The following is an 18,603-nucleotide window of genomic DNA, read 5'->3' as shown; positions in this document are numbered from 1 at the left end:
TACATTGAAATGTCTGCAGAATGTCCTGATTGATTTGTTTTCTATGCCTGATCAATGTAGGTACCGGTTTACAGACAAAGTGTAAAATGCTTGCTAAAATAGTGGGAGACACTTTATGTTTGATGTGTTAAAGGCACAGTCTGTGTCTCAGATGTGTGATTAATAGCTGTAATGTCTAAGGAGATGGATTGTGTTCATAAGTGCTTTGTTGTTGCATGCATAAAAGGTGTATTTCATCTGTTCTATCAAACTATGTTATTGCTCTGTTTGTTATGTTTGTAGTGTTTTGTCAGCCCAGGTGGGCTGGGTACTTTATGTGCATAATGCTTTGAAAAAAGAAATAGCTTACTGACTATTACAATATATCTGAGTTTAAAGGTGGGGTAGGTCATTTTGGAGAAACCAGCTCGAGTGCGCTGGAATTTGAAAATACACAGCCGGAAAAAAATCTGCCACTTCCTTACAGAGCCCCTCCTCCAACACACACAAACGCGCACATGACCAATGAGGGCACGAGATAAGTTTGTGCACAGATGGAAGGCTGACAGGCAGGTAGGCCATCCAGTTATTTTAGCCGGGCCAGCTAAAATGATTGGTCGTGCTTTTTACAGTATTACAGCTTCCACAGATGACCTTTTTTTATGGATTTTTTGTCAAAGCACTTAAGATATTCATTGCTATCGGGATGTTAAGAGCATTCCATGGAATATAACAAAAAGTGTATCTCGAGCCGGTTTCTCAAACGTACCTACCCCACCTTTAAGTTACTTTCAGTAAAAATATAGATAATTATAGGAAATGAAAAAAAAAGAAAAAGGGGACGAAAAACCCTTGAGATTTTGAGAAAAGCGATGAATCTCTTGCTTAAGAAACAAGTTAAATCTGTTAAACTAATATGAAGAAGCCCATTCCCTATTGGCTAACACTAGCACTGGTAGATTTTCCAAAGCTACAAATTCAGTTTAAAATAGTTTGCACTGGCTGAATAGATTCTAGGTTAGAACAAGCCAAACACAGAAAAACAAAGAGACATTTAGACGGCTCTTCATTAAAAACCCATTCTCACTCATTTATGAAACTGGATGTGGTAAATGACCAAAAAGGGCGAATAGATAAACACTCAAATCATGATAATAGGAAACAGTCACATGGTCTCACGATGAGTTTTGATACCTATTGTTTTGCAGATTTGGATGGTTTTTGTGGGGGAGTCAATGATGAGGATTTATTATCAACTTGTTTTTTTTCCTGAATATGTTCCCCCAGAAACTCCACAGTTCACTTGGAAGAGGACCAAGACTCAAATGTAAAGTTTTATTCCAGTGGGAATATTTGGTGTGCAGCCAACTCTGATTTCCTTCTCACCTGACCAAACCAAATAAATTGCTTCCACCATGCTGTGTGTGTAGAGTGTGTGTGTGTGTGTGTGTGTGCGTGTGTGCGTGACTGTGAAAGCCAGGTAGGCCGATGCAGGGCCATCTTACCTCGCCCGTTGAGAGTGAGCGCACACTCGCTGCGCCCGTTGAGCGTTAGCGCGCATTCACTTCGTCCATTCAGTGTTAGCGCACATTCACTTCGTCCATTCAGTGTGAGCGCACACTCGCTGCGGCCGTTGAGTGTGAGCGCACACTCGCTGCGTGTGTTCAGCGTGTGGTTGTGTGTGTCCATGAAGGACAGGGCCTCGTCACAGTTGGTGCCCTGCTCCGTGTAGCTCTTGTCCATGGAGTTGACCATCACTGTCATCTCCTGGCGGGTGCTGTTCAAAGTCTCCTTACGCTTCTTGGCCAATTTCCTTTAGAAGAAATAAAAAAACATCAATCAGACCAAAGCAACAATGACTGCTCCTGAATTGATCTGATATGACGCAGGGGGGGGGAAATGACTCAGATGTAATGAGATGGCTAATGTTTCCTGGGTTGCGGTCACATTAGGTTTTATTATTAGGCTTTTTCAAGCAGTGCCACATAAATCCTTGAAAGTGTGGAAAGGTGTGACACCCTAACCCAAATACATCAGGGGCCCTGATGATTTAAAATTAGCTATAGGATTTTGGAGGCGGGAGAATACAGGCTGCTGAACGGTGAACTGAAACAGTCAACCTGCTTTTATTGACCTACTTTGAGCTGATGTGCTGGAGCCTACAAGCAATCTGCTCCAGATCAAACACCATTAGAGCATTGTGTAGGGAGTGAACGCACAGGGAAGCACACACAAGCACAGATCAACGTGTACTGTATGCATAAAAAGACTGCAGATGGATTCTAAGTTTGTAAAAGCAGATGCCGAGCTCACCTCACCTGTCCTGGCTACACTTTACTGACTGTGAATAACTAGATCAGACAAGATTTTGACCTTTCCCCGATAAAGCTGTCCACACTCAGGCATTCATTCATGAACTTTTCACCCCTTTGTACACCAGCGAGACTTTAAGGTCTTGTGACCAGGGCTCGCTGTTTGTCCCTGGTCACAACACACATGCAAGGGTCATGAGCTTCTGTTGTTGCTGGAGCTGCCTTCACATAGATATTAGACGGATAAGAGTATGATGCTCTGTTTTAGCAATTGCATGAAAACATGTACACAGGATATTTATTATTTATAACTTGTATGATTTCTCTCATACGTTTTCTATTATCTAATGTTACAGTATGTCTATTCTTACTGTTATAAACGGAGTGGACTAAATGTATATCGCAATAGTTGAAGATCACCACAAAGTGTTGCAAAAGCCTATTAACTATTAAGTTGATTACAAAACTATTACACTTCAAATGAATAACTGTACTAACTCAACGTTGTCCCTGAAACACTAGTACATGGAATATATTAAATACTGACATACATTATTATGCTTTTTTGTTGAAATGTAAGACTGTAATACATTTGATTAAAGTCTGCTCAACAGTAGATGCAACATTACCTTGACAGTCTAGACTTAGTTTATTACTGCTTGTATTATTTCATTTTAACGCAACTACACAGCAAGAGATATTACAAAAAATATCATTCTGATTCTTGTTATAATAATGAACCACTATTTATATAAAATAATAAAGCAAGGCAAACTGAAAAAATGACTGCATACATTGAATAACTACGCTGCAAAATGAGAAACCTCAAATATTTTAAAAGTTGGACTTTTGAGTCTAAACAAGTTTGCTGGGTTTCTCAACCTTTGACCCTGAACTGTACTAAGACTGAATCCCTGAAGGGGTGCTGTTCTGAAGCCGACCTTTAACCTTCCAGAAAACACCACTTGCATAATAAAATGTCCCCAGGATGATAAGTAATGCTTCTCATTATCACTCTGAGGAGTTAACCTACTACAGTGTATTTCCAGAGACATCAGAAAAATGGCAAACAGCTTGAGCAGCAACACTGTAAGCTGTAGCGGTGTCTGATGTCTGCGGCTGCTCTGTAGCTGGAGGGGAGTGAGCGGAGTGAGAATTAACTATGGCAGCCCTCACACTGATCCCCGCACTTTGTTACTCTCTGTGTGACCCCTCTGCCTATTTGAATTGCAGTCTCTCTCACGGACAACTGCGATCTAATGATGCACTCCTGCTGCTTTGTTTTCGCAAATCTCCTCTGTTTATTCAATTTTGTCGCTGTCTGGTGCCATATGGCAACAGGCCCCCGCTGCCTTCAAACAGTCATTTGCTCTGAAGGCCGCGACGTGAGGCTAATAGTGGATCCGTTCTTCAGAACGCAAAGTGACAAAGTAGTGACATTTTCATCTGCCGGACTCACTTTTTGTCTTTAATCTTCAATTAGAGTCGGAAACAAAATGGCAATCTTGTCTCTTTTTTTACGATATAGCTTCATATTGTCAAAGGGAGGACTGAGGAGGGGAGGGGAGGGGGGGGCTGTATGTACCCGAGGCAATCTTAAGACTGATTCAGCACTGTGTGCACTCATGGAGAAGACTATTAGGAACAACTATAATCCATGTTTTAAAACTGTATCACTGTTCCTGTTTCCGCGTCTGTTAGGATTTGGATTCTCTTTCCTGGCCTGTGTAGCTGCTGAAGAATGAGCGTTGGAGATAATCGAGGCTGCACAGACACCAGTGCCAAAATGAGGAAAGCACCAGCAATAGTGGGATGTTTGCAAGGCACCGTGGGTGTTAGATGAAGATTAATTGGCATGCTATTCTCTCCTCATTTGTAAGAGGGGAAAATGTAATGATAGATGACTATATTACTGGCTCTGATGTGCTGACAGAGATAGTACGAGGAAGTGTGGAGTTGAGTGTTTGTGCATCTTGATGAATGTGACCATTTATCATATCCCCGGATAGTTGGAGTAAAAGCTGCACATTGAAAGATTCCAACAAGAAATGTACAGGACTGATTGCTTGCAGGCATGCCTGACAATAAAATCACAAATGTCTGTGAGCAGCAGTGAATGTGCATATGAAGGAAGAGGCAGACAGATGGCAGAGGTGTTTGTAGAAGTAAAGACCGAGCTAACACTGCAGGTAACTATATTAGGCAACTCTCATTAGAGGGATTGTCTGCAGGCCGTACATGACAGTCGTGGCAGATCTAGGATCTAAGTGAGCAGAGCTCCTAACTCTGCGAGTGCAGCTACAACAAAAAGGAAGCCGCGTGAGTTGTGTGTCTGCGCCTGTTTGCCAGAATCTCAGTTCTGCGGGAGGTGATGCCGCTGCAACTTCTAAAAGCTTCAAAACCTTAGGCTCAGCATGGTGGGCCTCATTTCTGCACTGGCACAGCCTAAACCTTGTGACACCGGGACAAAGAAGGCTTCATTAGAGGATCCACACACACCCACAGCATTTGTGTGTGTGTTAGATGAGTGACACGCAGCTGGGAGGGGCAACAGAAGCGTCTTTGATTCGCGCAGTGGGGGCACTTCAGTGGTTGTTTGCACTGTGTCTCAATTCAAACATGTCTCCATCTTTCACACATTCTTTCCTGTCCATCAATCATATTTCTATCTCAGTCCTATTCATTTACTTTAGCAGGAGAAACATCAGCAACAATGATAGAAACTATGTCTGAATGCAGACTATTCAGTGACAGGAAAATCGTTTATCTGCCAAATGATTGCTTTCATCGATTCTGTACAAATTTGTATTTTTTCACACAAACACTGAAGTGAAGTTTGTTCTTCATAACTCATGTTTAATTCACTTTTTGAAGATAGGAATTAGTTGTGCTAAAAAACACCACAGAGAGAGATTAGAAATAACATTAACACAATAACATTCTCAACTCGGGGAGTTTCATCCCACAGGCAATACGACTGTTAAACACCTGAACTGTTGAAACAACATCCCTAATATTCATCTGGCTGCTACTTAAAACATATAAAAAAATGATTTACCTATATATCCTATTTCAATAACTTGCATATAGACTCTTATTTCACTATTTCAAACTATTTTTCTTTTTGTATTACTATTTACTTGCGCTATATTTTTTCTGTTTATCTGTGTTTTGTGTGACACAAGACTTTCATCGGCATAACTACACTGTAGCTATGTTCGCATGACTAAATAAAGAACCTTGAACCCTGAAAAATGCTGTTTTTGGTTAAAGCAAAAGCCTTATGTTCAGATATTGTAAATAACATTTTAGAGTTACCTTTAGAAAGACATTGATTTTTTACATTTCGTATCTGTTAAAGTACTTTTCTTTTAAATGTATTTTCCTATTTCGGCAGTTCAAGACAAACTTACAAGAAAACGTTTTTAGTCTCAGGTTTCCTTGTTCCTATATTTAAATTATATTCATATTATTGAATGATAATTAAATATACTTCCTTTTGATTTAAATCAAGAAATAAAATGAACTGTATTTAATATGTTTTCTTTTAATAAAAAAATATATATTATACATATTTTACAATATATATTATATATATTGTAAAATATGTATCATTTGCTAATAATGTCCACTGTTTTTTTAATACTATTACAATTGCCTGTCTCTGAATCCCATTACATATAAAGAGTTAAGTAAGTAGCAAGAGAAAGCAGCCCTGAACAGTGCCAAAGTGTAACAGATAGACACTTTGTAAATGACAATTCATTTTAAAACGTATGCACTGAAACTCTATCACTCCAAGCATGAGATCCCTTCGCCCTGCTCGAGCTGCTCTTCCTCTCTTCCCCTCCTCATCAACATTCAGAGCTCGTAGGTGCAAAAATCTGCAAAGCTTGTACCAATTAATGTGATTCTTGCTGCATGTTCGGCTTGTAGGTATAATGAAGGTGTTTGCCCTGAGCACATTGTGTTATACATGGTGCGTTTAGTAGGCCTCCCATGAATGATGATTTATACGTCTGTGTGTTTCCGGTAAAAAAGGAAGCAATTTAAGCCATTTTTTCTATTCTCGATATATCACTGCATGAGTTCAGTGTAATAACAGCAGCTAGTGGCATACAGGTTTGTTTACCATCAGACCCACTCAATGAAATGTATGCACTCATCACACCATCAGGGATTTAGGATATGAATGTCCACCTGCCAGATGGATATGGACTGGTCTCTCCTGAACAAAATCACTTCCTCTGAGCTGATTCAATAAAACAGCAGGCAGAAACCTCAAAACATAACACCAATATTTATAGACTAAATTCATGAGTAGATATGTTGTGGAAACATGGCTTCAAATTTGTATAATATATCATATATCTATCAATATAATCATACTTTCTTTGCTGTCAGGCATGGTACATATTGACTGATACAAAGCACCCTGTAACTGGTGTGTACCTACTGTAAGGGCCTTTCACTTAATCATTTGAAAATCAACGGAGTAAATAATGTACCAATTAGACACAGAGCAACAACATTCTGAAGTAAATACAACTCAATAAATCAGTCTAAGTCTAACATAGGTCTTCCCATTTTTAAAGAGCTTTAAATAGAGTTGTAGCTCATTGTTTAGCTGTCCAGCGCCCAACTTCATGGTTTCTGGTTCGTCGTTTCCAGCCTCAACAGGCAGCTGTTAAAGCTATATAAATCCACAGTACACCTTCTCTGCACCAAACAGCAGATAAACACAATTAGCAACTAGCTGCTCACCAAGTAAAGCATTTAGCAAATATAGATCCAGTCATTTCACTCAGAAAGCGGAAGGGACCAAAAACAGAGCAACAAGAGATGGGATATTGGACTTACATTTGCCAGGTGGCCAACAACACAACAATAGAATAATAATGTTGTTCCATAACTGCCAGATCTGTGAGTAAGCCACATTATTCAATCAACTTGGTGATGACATGCCAATCCTCAAACTTCTATTTTGGCCAGCACTGCCCAAATGTGACTTTTAAGAGAGGGATAACTTTAAATCCGATTTGAAAAGATGAATAAAATCTTGGTTAATAGAAGACATCTATCTACACAGTCAGATCACATACCTGAGGTTCAAGGAGCACGAGACAAGCCTGACCAATCAGTGATGCAGTAAGTGTGCTCGTATTTAACATGCCTGCTTGATGGATGAATCGAACTCTCTCGGGAATAAAAACCCAATCGCAACCCTTGCCCCGTGCTATTGATCCCCCTCCTGTCCCCAGCAGCAGGAGACGGGCGGCCGGTATACGGACACCTGATTAAAGAACGATCATATATTTGATCACACATGTAACTGCATCGCTAATGAGCGCTCTGACTGATGTTGTGTTGCGAGCCAGCCCCCGCAGCCACCTCTGGCAATGTACCCAAAGTGCATATTTTGGCGACTGCAGGATGTTCTCATGCCTTTAAAAGACTTTGATGAATGCATAAGAGCATTAATGGGGTTCATCAATCATAGAGGTGTTGTCATCTCATGAAGGCTGTCAGCAGAACTGCAGATGAACACTTCTGAGGAGAGCAATCTTAAGAAAACCTTAATTTGGTAATATAAACTTTGGGTTTAGGAAGTTATATGTGTTCATAATAAGTCTTCTAGTGCCCCGAAAGAAGTAACAATATGATTATAATGACTTAACTTTAAGCAACACTTTGGTGTTCGGCCTTAACACCTCAAGGTGCAAATCTTCCTTCCAATTAGCTAACATGCTCTTGTGCCTTCAAATGAATGCTACTGTACATAGACAGATATAAAGAAAACATGTGAGGATGGGGGGTTGTTGTATTGAAATGGACATCCTTGCTCACTCCAGCATCATTTTCAACGTCAATTTCTCACGATGCACATCAATATTTAGTGTTAATTACCGAAATAATTGGTGATGCAGGCCTATTGATGAACATCCAGATGTATTTAGCTGAAAAGTGTTGTACAGTATTACACTCTTAATTTACAGAGGTGAAAATAACACATGACATATACAGTAATTATAATTTCTCCTGAAACCATTTGCTTGCAGTGCGCAAAATATCCATACATTTACAATTAACAGCACCATTAGAGGACTAGGGGAAAACAGTTGATCAAGACGTCATTGAATTTGCTATCAACTGCTATACAACACCTTCGAGCCACTCATCAATTAATTGTTCAAATAGGCATCTCGCATGTAAATATGTTTTGATTTTACATCACAGGAGTTGTGCCGAAGGAAACATTGCTGGTTACAGAGATCCAGAAGTCTTAGGTAATTCATTTATTTCCAATTTCTCAAAGCCGTGTTTTTAATTATCCATTATTATTTGCTGCAGTCATGGCACATTTTCAAATGGAAATCATTACTCCTTCAGCTTATATTACTGTATATTATGTTGATATCCTGTCAGCTTTTGGAGCGGAGTCACAACATTCGCAACCCCTCGAATTCATTTTGACGGGAGAATGCAGGGAAACGTCGACGTTGTGCTGTTCATGTCACATACATTCATTTTTGAAGGGACCCATTTTGGCTTAAGCGTTCAAATGCATCCTGTAACGTGTTAGCAGCCAAATATCCAATTTGGCTAACCTAAGACCTGTCAATCAAAGCAAACGCGCCTCCAGACAAATCCGTCTAAGGCATTACAGTATGTCCTTCAAATGGAGGAATAATTTCCCAAATAATTACTAAAACACATGTTTGAAAACAAGCTTTATCTCAGTATCTTCTTGTGAAAAATAATGCATTGACTTGTTATTGTAGAAACTATCATCTCCTCTTTATGCAAATATTTGTACCTATTTGCGGGTAAAAAAATAAATCCCCAAAAACTGATATTTTGATTGTTTCACTGATAACCTCATCTCTGCCTGCTTAACTCGGTCAATGTGCGCGCTTAGCTTTGATGACACCACTTCTCCAAAGTCACCGGGGCTTTCCATCCAATGCAGCTGTGATCTAAGATGAGTGACACGCGGAGTATTCAGAGTAGTATTATCTCCAGGTGTATTCTGAGATGTTCTTTGATGTGAGGCAGCCTCCATTCACTCCTCTGATCACAGCCATCTCAAGACAGATTAGTCGGCATCCATCACAAAGAGCGTACGAGGGGAGCCTGTGAGCTAAAGCAGTGAAGCCAGAGCCGCAGAATAAGCTTCTTTACCATTCAGAGGAGTGATTTGGAACCATGTGTCCTATTAAGAGCGAGTATAGGAGCGCTACAGCTATTGTTTTATGATGTTGGAGACGTCTATATAGAAAGGAGGTTATCCTGTGATCACATGAGCTCCTTCAGTAGTGATGCAAATGTATTTTCAGCTAAAGACACAACTCCACCATCACCATAGAATTGATGGGATGGACGTGCAATAACCCAAAAACATGCTCAAGAAAATAAAACTAAAAAGCATGAGATGTTTTCATGATGAAAGATGGAGTAGGGGAAGGGAACGACTTCACATTATCACATGCATATGGAGCCACATTGGTAGGATCAACACGTTAGCTCATGCTTACATTTTCGCTGTAAAAAACAACTATAAACATGGCCAATCCTAGACTTATTTACTGCATTTCTGAGTGTATACACAAGTGTGCAAAGAGTGAGAATTTGGACAAGCTTATTGAGGCACTGGGAAAAACTAAACCATAGATTCACTGTGATAGGCACTTCAAAAACTCTTACTTTGACAAGTCAACAGAGATGAAATCATCGGAGGCCAATGAAAAATTCACACTCAGTAAAAATGCAGTAGCTCCTGCATTGATTTTTTTCTCCCTTTGAAGACATGAGTTGGGCAGCCACACAATCATTAAGGCAGTGTAGTTCATCGTTTTTGATGAACAAACTCCTTATAGTCGAACAGAAATTATGTTTGCAGTATTTTCAGTGGCAGGTTAATGCTGTGGGGGTGTAACTGCGTCTGCGTGCTTTCGTCAGAAGTCGTGCCAATGTGACATACAGTATGATGTGATACGCTCATCATGGAGGTGGCGTCCTCCGTTCCTCCAGCAGAGATTACAGTGAGGTCTCTGTAATGGCTCTGAGCAGGAGGAGGATGACATGGCTCTTTGCATGCATGGGAAACAGCGTGAGGGTGAGAAGCATGGCACTAACATTACACAAAGTGGTTACTTACAGGTAGTAAGTGTAGGAGTGATAGGTTCTTCTGCCGAGTGGGGTGGTGGTAGGATTTAAGCAGTGGAGGAGGGGAGGGGATGGAATGAAAAGGAAAGAAAAAGTAAAAATATATTAATGTTTGAAAAAAGAGTAGAAATGAACAAAATCAGATATGGTGGCATACGTGGAGGTAAACTAGTGAACATGAGGGCAAAGGTGATCGTTTGGAGTCATGTCATGCTTTGTTGGGTGGGGGGGGGGGGGGGGCTCAGTACAATACGGTCAGAGCTCTCTAATTATATTGATATTGATATGTGATGGGAAATCAAGAGCAGCCACGCTGTCAGTAAACCTCTTTTATGAACACATCATTTTATACATCTATAAAGAATTACCATATCTGACCTCCCAGGTTGAAACTTAATGAGTGCATTGAATGTCTAAACACAACTCCGATTCCCTGTTGGCAACAGTAAATTACACGAAATTCAACCAATGAAGTCATCTCCATCTCTGGTTTGATTAAGGCTAATTGAAAACAATTCCATTACTGAGTGCTGCTTTTCACACCCACCCACTGATCGCTGTGCTATACACAGAAGATGAAGAATATTATATTACTGTCAAAAATAAACATGGTACATGGTGATTGTATTAGTACACATCTATGCCTCCCCACTCTACTTCACTGCTGGTTACTATTTAATTCAACACACGCCAACTCAATGGAAAGTACAGTAAATTAAAGTTAATGCAAACTAAGTTTTACTGGAATGTTTTTCTTTGTTCCTCGCCTTACTAGAGAAATCTATGCAGAACCTGACAGTGTTATTTCAAGCTTTGCTGTGGACAAAGGGGGTTGATATTTGCTGAGCTTGAGCTCCCCTGATAGCTGGGATATGTACTGAGGACCTCTCTCCAGTCTGGGGTCCAGGCTAATGTAAACTTAGCCTTCAGCTATGTGGCCATCCCCTTTCTTTTGAGCCTTTTCATCATATTTTCTTTCTTATCTCCTCCCCGCCTCCCTCCAAACCACAGGCCTCAAAACATTATTTCCTATTCCCATCCCAATGTCATTGAAGCGCTGCACATTTGTTTGAGGGTGCCGTGGAAACGGATTAATTTTTCATGGCACACTGTATCTCATGGCTGTAAACAGCCTTAATGGGGCGTATCAACATAATCAAATTAATTATTTACCACGACACTGACAATACTACCATTTGAGGGAGAAATATACAAAATGATGAAACCGAAACTACTTATTTTTCTGCAAGTTAGTTCAACCTCTTCCAGAAATGTGAAATAGTATTTCAACAAGTAAAAAGGAAAGGCTTACCTTTTCTTCATGAGTAGTACCACTCCTAAGAAGATGATGACGAAGAGGAGGATGCCGGCGATGACTCCGGCGATCTTCACCGTGTGGTCCGTTTGTTTCTCCGGCTCCACAGCGTCAGGTTTGTGTGTGGCTGCTCCTGAAAAACATCACAATGCATATTGATCAAACAGAGAAAGTGCAATTAATCGGGCAGACTATGAAACAGATCCAATGATTATTTGCTTTTGTTCTACACCAACCAAACGGGAGAGTGCATATCCATACTTTCAGCATTTCCTCTCATTGATTCGACTGTGTGTAGGAGTGAGGTGGATTAATCAATACACTGATATTCTGTGGCATTCTGTGGACCATAAATATCAATACACATTTATTGGCTCAGAGTAATGTTTGCTTCTAAAAGTAAGTGACTCCCTATTGTCCTGAAGACTCCACCTTCTGCTCCGTCCTCAGTGGACGTCTGCGCTCTGAGGATCAAGCTGCACTGCGAGAGATAAGTGCGTATCATCTTTACCCTTGGTTAATCATGTTTGGGGCAAACGGTTGCTGGGCTATACAAAATGTAGGATGCAGGGCGCAAGAGATAATACCCAAGAAGATAAAAAAGCCTGAAATAACCAAAACATTAAATATCAGCTTGGGAACCATATGCTCCCTGCGAAGTGATAAGAAGCACTTGGAGGAAAACAACGTCCCTGGAATGACAACTGTCCACCTGAACAACACCATTATTCCCTGTCACTGGGGGTAAATTTAGAATGATGAATTGTTATGTCAGACCAATCTGTTAGAGCGGGTTTACTCTCAGCGTCGCCGTTTTCTCTCGCTATCAAAAAGGTAAATATCTATCCCGGGCTGGCTGTGACATATTGTTCTCACACTGGTGTGCTCTTATCAACAGCCAGGCCTTTTATTTAGATACAACTTTTTAAAGCAGAGAGGTGGAGGATTTTCAAGACAGGTGACATATTAACAATTATGTCTGGACAGATGGAGAAGATTTTATCTAAATATACTGTTACAGGCTAATCTTCCAGAAATGCTGTCAGTGACAAATCCCCATTAGAGATGTGAGTGCTGTATGTTCGCTGCCACAAGTCAATACTCTTCCATTCTAGCCTGGCAGATTACTTTCTTTCAGTTTTACACACAACAAGTAGAAACTGAGCAGAATTGTAATAGGCGCGACACTCTTGAAAACTCTCCGGATCTTTACGACGTGCACTTCAGCGTCCTTTTGTGTGTTTACAGTTGTCGCGACTGCAGCAAACAACACCTACCAGCACTTAATTTCCCAAAAATAATGAGAAATATTCATGAAAGGGGATTAACTCCTGTCAAAAAGCTCCAACACTGACACATCAAATACAAAAATCACACCTCAAACAGGTCTTTCATGTCCAGTAATGCTGAGGAGATGAAGGTAGAAGACAATGTCTTTGATTTAAATCACTCTGATTCTATGCAAATAGCAGGACAATAAACACTATCACACGCGTGCAATATGCCACTTGTTTGTTTTCCTGTTGAAGGAATCATCAGGATTGCTGCCTCATTAAACACGTAGTGGGTAAAACCAAGTTGTGGACAGAATAATTTAGATGCTCAGAGAATGTTTTTGGAAAGCAGCGGGTCTGACCTGTTAGTTGGCTGTCCCCGGCTGCTGGGGCGATGCGGATGTACGGCGTTGTGAGCTGAGTCACAAGTATGGCGGCTGAGTAGAGTCAGTGGATCCAGGATAGCATGCAGTAGAGAGAGACAGAGAAAAAGAGACAGGCCACACTGAAGCTGAAAAACAGCCACACCAACATTTCCCTTCATCATGCTACATTGCAATATTAGAAGGCATTTCACAATTTACTTTGCCATGTTAGCAAAAGCAATTTCACACATATCTCTCCGGGCCATACGTAGTGCATTAACATGTGTCCCTTCAGGTGAGAAATTACCTATACAGTATATGATTCTGCTACCTCTGTTACCTCTGTGTCATTTAATTTAAACTATTGAGCCATGTAGAGATATCTGGAGCTCCACATGAAATCCATAGTGGAGGTGCAAAATATACAAGATTGTCAGAGCATGTGACAGGATCTCTCACGGCCCAGAATGTACTGTAGCGTGACTGGGGCTCCCTCCGGCCTTATCAATTCTGCTCCTGGATCAATGGTGCTTAGACTTCATTGGCTGTAATGTGTGGAGCAGGACGTAAAGGCAGCATAGCTAAGTACCTACAGACCTCAATGGGCACATAGGCTGTCTCCGAGTCATGGAAAAAAACATCTACTTGGTCAATATATTGATGTGAAGACTGACATTTTTTGTCTTTTTAAGACATTTGTAAATGGTAACACATCAAACATCATCAATAAACTTAATGAGGTGTGCGAGATGTGACTGTCGGTTCATATAAAGTTCATGTTAATTTAGTTAGTTCTCAGAAAGCATACGCAAAGGATCTATCCCTACCTTTGGTGGCTACTCGAACGCAGTCGATTTTAGTCTCCTGTGCAAATAAGACAAATGAAAGGGAAGAAAAAGAAAGAGAAGCAGAGTTTAATATGACACACATAAGACACACACTTGCAACAACACCTTTCTATGAAGACACGGGTTACAACAAAACAGCTCGGTCAGTTCCACGCTGTCCCCTATCATCTGTTGAGCTCAATGACTGTGACACAAAATGCAGTTAGGCGAGAGGGCCTACAGCACAGATTAGTGGTGCTGAGCTGCTGATTTGTCAGCCAACAGCGATCTGTCGGCAGCCCGCGGCTCAAGGTGGTCAGCCACTGTGGAGAAACCAGAGCCCTGTGACAAGCGACACCAACCCAGCATGCGGAGCTCCAAAATGACACGTCAGGGAGCCTTTCTGAATATGTAATGGAGTTTGAGCTCTGACAACAGCCTTCAACAACATACAAAAAAAAAGGAAACGCGGCTCTCGCTGCTGGCAGAGAAGTTTGTTGTCAACAATGGTCTGTTGAACAGGAAAAAGGACACGGAAAGGGAATGAGTACAACACAAAAGACACGAGAGATGTGTCCCTGGATTTGACCCAGCAAAGCTGTCCAATGAGCAGTGAGCACACATGGGAGGGACAGCATTTAATGGCCATGAGAGGCATAATGAAGAGAAAAAAATGTTCATGTGATCCTCGGTGCGTGTGTATTCACATTACTGCCGCTTTCAAGCTGTCCGATGGTGCTTTTGTTTAAGGCAACATGAGAAGTTATATTAGATTTTTATTTGAATAGAACGCAAAAACTATACATGGATGGCACTCACCTTCTCTAAGTGCTAATTTAGTCTAAGAGGACCAAACAAATCACTCTAACATGGTTAGACATTAATTAAAGCTTGCCGTATATGACAGTAATGGCTTCATGAAAGAGAGTGCATTTGGCCAGTGTAAAACAAAACATTGAATGTGGAAATTTCATCAGAAATGTCCATCACAGAAACAGAGCTTTCTGCTGTGTCAACGAGGGGGCTCTTTCATTCTGTTTGTGCGAGGAAGAGCACTATCAGCCTCTTCACATCGCTCACCAGTTCAACCTGGAAAGTTTCAGGCCGCCAGTGCTTCTCTCTCAAGAGCAAACTCGCTAATTGGATTCAGCCCGGCCTCACGTTATTTCTATTGCCTTCTTAAAGACGTGACGGTGTTTCTCAAGGAGGCTGTTTATGGTGATTCTAATTCAGGACCATAATCGGTTGGGCTCTTGAAGTCGCCATTGAGCTGTCGGCTGTGTCTCCGCGGAGGGAGGGCTCCTCCAAGTGCCACTTGAAGACAGAGGCTGCGACCTGTGAGATCGGTAACCCCGTTGTTGTTTCCTGCCTTCCACACTTAACTGCCGCTGGGACAACTGCCTCTCTTAAATGCCATTGATCAAAGGCTCGTCTGGTATTCGGCATACAGCTCCATAGGAAGAGGCAGGAGAACGGGGCCACGGTAATGGAGGCAGAGCGCATGTCAACGCACACAGCTCTGTATTCAATGCTTGACCCTGCTGCAGCTTATTAAGAGTGGAGACAGTGCTGTTGGTACAGCCCACCAGAGGACTGACACATCTATCAGAGGCCAAATGCAATTGTGCTGCTGTGTGCATGTGTCTGCCTCTTTGTAGAGTCAGGGACTTCTCTACTCAGCCACTCAGTCCCTTTCAGAAGCCCAGTCCATCAATCTGACAGCCGTTCAGTCTCCTTAACCCACCATAATATTTAGCATTGTTTTGTGTATACTTTAAAGTGGATATGCAAAGGATTTAAAAAGAAAAGGCGATGTTTGACTAGGCAGAAGGTTAGAGTCAGTCCTCTATAAGACACTAGAAAACAATACTACTTTCACGTTCCAAATTCAATTCTGTGGCATTTGTTTATTCTGATGTTAGTGCTTGAGGTTTATTAAATTAAGTAAACAAATTAGACGTTTCTCGACTATGCTAATCCAATCGTCAAGTTGCAGAGGTAGATTATATGCCTATTAGCACGGTACCGTAAGAGACGCTGCCAACAATAAACTGTCAACCGGGAATTCAACACTCAGCATGTAAAGTGTTATTTTTTGCCTCCGTTTGTCCTCTTTGCAATTATATTTTCTTTTATAACCAGCAGTGGAAGAATTATTTATATACCTGTACATGTACATTTATAAAAGTACTCATTCCACAATGTACTTACTTAAAGGTAGGGTATGTAATTTTGGAGAAACCAGCTCGAGTGCGCTAGAATTTGAAAATACACAACCGGAAAAAATCTGCCACTTCCTTATAGAGCCCCTCCTCCAACACACACGAATATGGAATATAACAAAAAGTGTTTCTGAAATAAATGACATACCCCACCTTTAAAGGTAGGGTAGGTAAGTTTGAGAAACCGGCTCGAGATACACTTTTTGTTATATTCCATGGAATGCTCTTAACATCCCGATAGCAATGAATATCTTAAGTGCTTTGACAAAAAATCCATAAAAAAATATCATCTGTGGAAGCCGTAGTACTGTAAAAAGCACGACCAATCATTTTAGCCGGCCCGGCTAAAATAACTGGATGGCCTACCTGCCTGTCAGCCTTCCATCTGTGCACAAACTTATCTCGTGCCCTCATTGGTCATGTGTGCGTTCGTGTGTGTTGGAGGAGGGGCTCTGTAAGGAAGTGGCAGATTTTTTCCGGTTGTGTATTTTCAAATTCTAGCGATCTCGAGCCGGTTTCTCCAACTTACCTACCCTACCTTTAAGTCCTAAAGTATTTAAACATAATGCGTTTACAGTCTCAAAATGTATTCCTTATAGAGTAGAATAATATTTATGTGTCATATAACTGGATAATTGATAAATAACACAAATGCAGATTTTGTTATGGTCCAAAGGGATTCTGCTTGTTTACACTACTCAATCATTTAAAACTGATCATATGTCTTGCTTTTTAAAATCTTTAAATGCCAAATAAATGTAGTAAAGTAACATTTACAATATTCCCCTTTAAAATGTAGTCGAGTAGAAGTACAATGCATAAAGAAATGGAAATAATAAAGTCAAGTATTGCAGTTAGGTTCTTGGTTAGCCTCCTTTCTACCACTAGTTGTAAAGAAAACACAGAATGGTCATACTGTATTTTTGAATAAAGTCCTATTTAGAAACACCATGCTCGTGTTAAGTGCCTCTTCAACTGAACTGCATGAATAAAATACATGTTTTAGAAGCACCCACCCCGTTGGCAGTGCTGACAGCCTGGTAGTAGATGCTGTAGCTCTTCTGAGGCAGCAGAGCGGCGTTCCAGTAGCCGTTGTAGGTCTTGTTGTCCCCCACAGTGAAGGGCTGAGGCGAGTGGATGCCGCCGGCGGGGAACTGAGCGGTGAAGTAGTACTGGGAGTTTAGGAGCGTGGCGTTCTGGAAGTGAATGGGAACTGGGTAGCAGCGCAGGATTTCTGCTGTGCCTCGTGCTCTGCGTGGACGTTCCTCCTCCACCACCACCTGGTACGCACTGCAAACAGGAGAAACTGAATTAAAAGACTCCAATGGGCCAGACAAGGGTTTCAAGAACGCTGTTGGCAAAGCAGGCATATTTTGTTGTTTGGAAGGATTACAAAGTGTTATATGGTTTCTTTATGACTGGCACATTAACGCACGTTGCTGAGCTCCAAATCACTAGAAATATATTTATTTAGACGTGAGATATTTGACAGATAATGACTTTCTCATCTAGTAATTTCAGATTTGCATTTCAAAGTTTGACATTTTGAGACCTTTACAGTATGTGATTGTGTTTGTTGTATGCCAGTTAAAAGACCAGCTGCTAGCTTTTTGATTAGCTCAAGCATTGCTATACACAAGTAGTTATAGATAGAGTAAGTGCATAAAAACCAATAGAATCCCAACAATATACCCTTACAAATACAGTGCAGGATAAATGAGCAGTGACACCGGACCGGGCCTGACATTATTTGCATTTCCATTATTCAACAACTGAAAAGGTTAACGGCTCCTTCCATTTCCTCTCCCTCCGTGCCTTGTGTTCAACTCGATCAAAACTGCAGCCCTCTGTGCCTCTGACAGAGATGACATTGTCTCTGAACCGGCCACTTAGCTGGAGGGGAGACTGACTGTCTTATACACTTTCATGTTAGTATGCATCTCGCATCCACCTGTTAAATCTATTGAGTCACTGAGTGACAAAGAGTCTGTTTACAGCTGCCACGCAGGATAACCAGCCATGATTGGGGACTAGTGTTCCATTTCAAAAAGGGAGTCATGCAAACAACAAGTTATTATTACAGAAGACGGAGCAAAGTTAAACGGCTCACTGAATTATTCCATGAAAAATGTGTGAATGAATA

General features: G+C 41.0%; 1 protein-coding gene across 1 annotated transcript in view; it reads right to left on the bottom strand.

Moving 5' to 3' along the window:
* LOC117500252 (receptor-type tyrosine-protein phosphatase mu-like) overlaps positions 1 to 18,603 on the bottom strand; it is a 154,319-nt gene that overhangs the window by 40,929 nt on the left and 94,787 nt on the right. The window contains 6 exon segments of the mRNA XM_034153057.1: positions 1,485 to 1,792; positions 10,450 to 10,479; positions 11,770 to 11,905; positions 13,409 to 13,483; positions 14,239 to 14,275; positions 17,477 to 17,750. Of these exon segments, the coding sequence (XP_034008948.1) occupies positions 1,485 to 1,792; positions 10,450 to 10,479; positions 11,770 to 11,905; positions 13,409 to 13,483; positions 14,239 to 14,275; positions 17,477 to 17,750 (860 nt within the window).

Source organism: Trematomus bernacchii, unplaced genomic scaffold, assembly GCF_902827165.1.
Source record: "Trematomus bernacchii unplaced genomic scaffold, fTreBer1.1, whole genome shotgun sequence".
Taxonomy (NCBI): Eukaryota; Metazoa; Chordata; class Actinopteri; order Perciformes; family Nototheniidae; genus Trematomus; species Trematomus bernacchii.
This window is presented reverse-complemented; position numbering and strand designations above follow the sequence as displayed.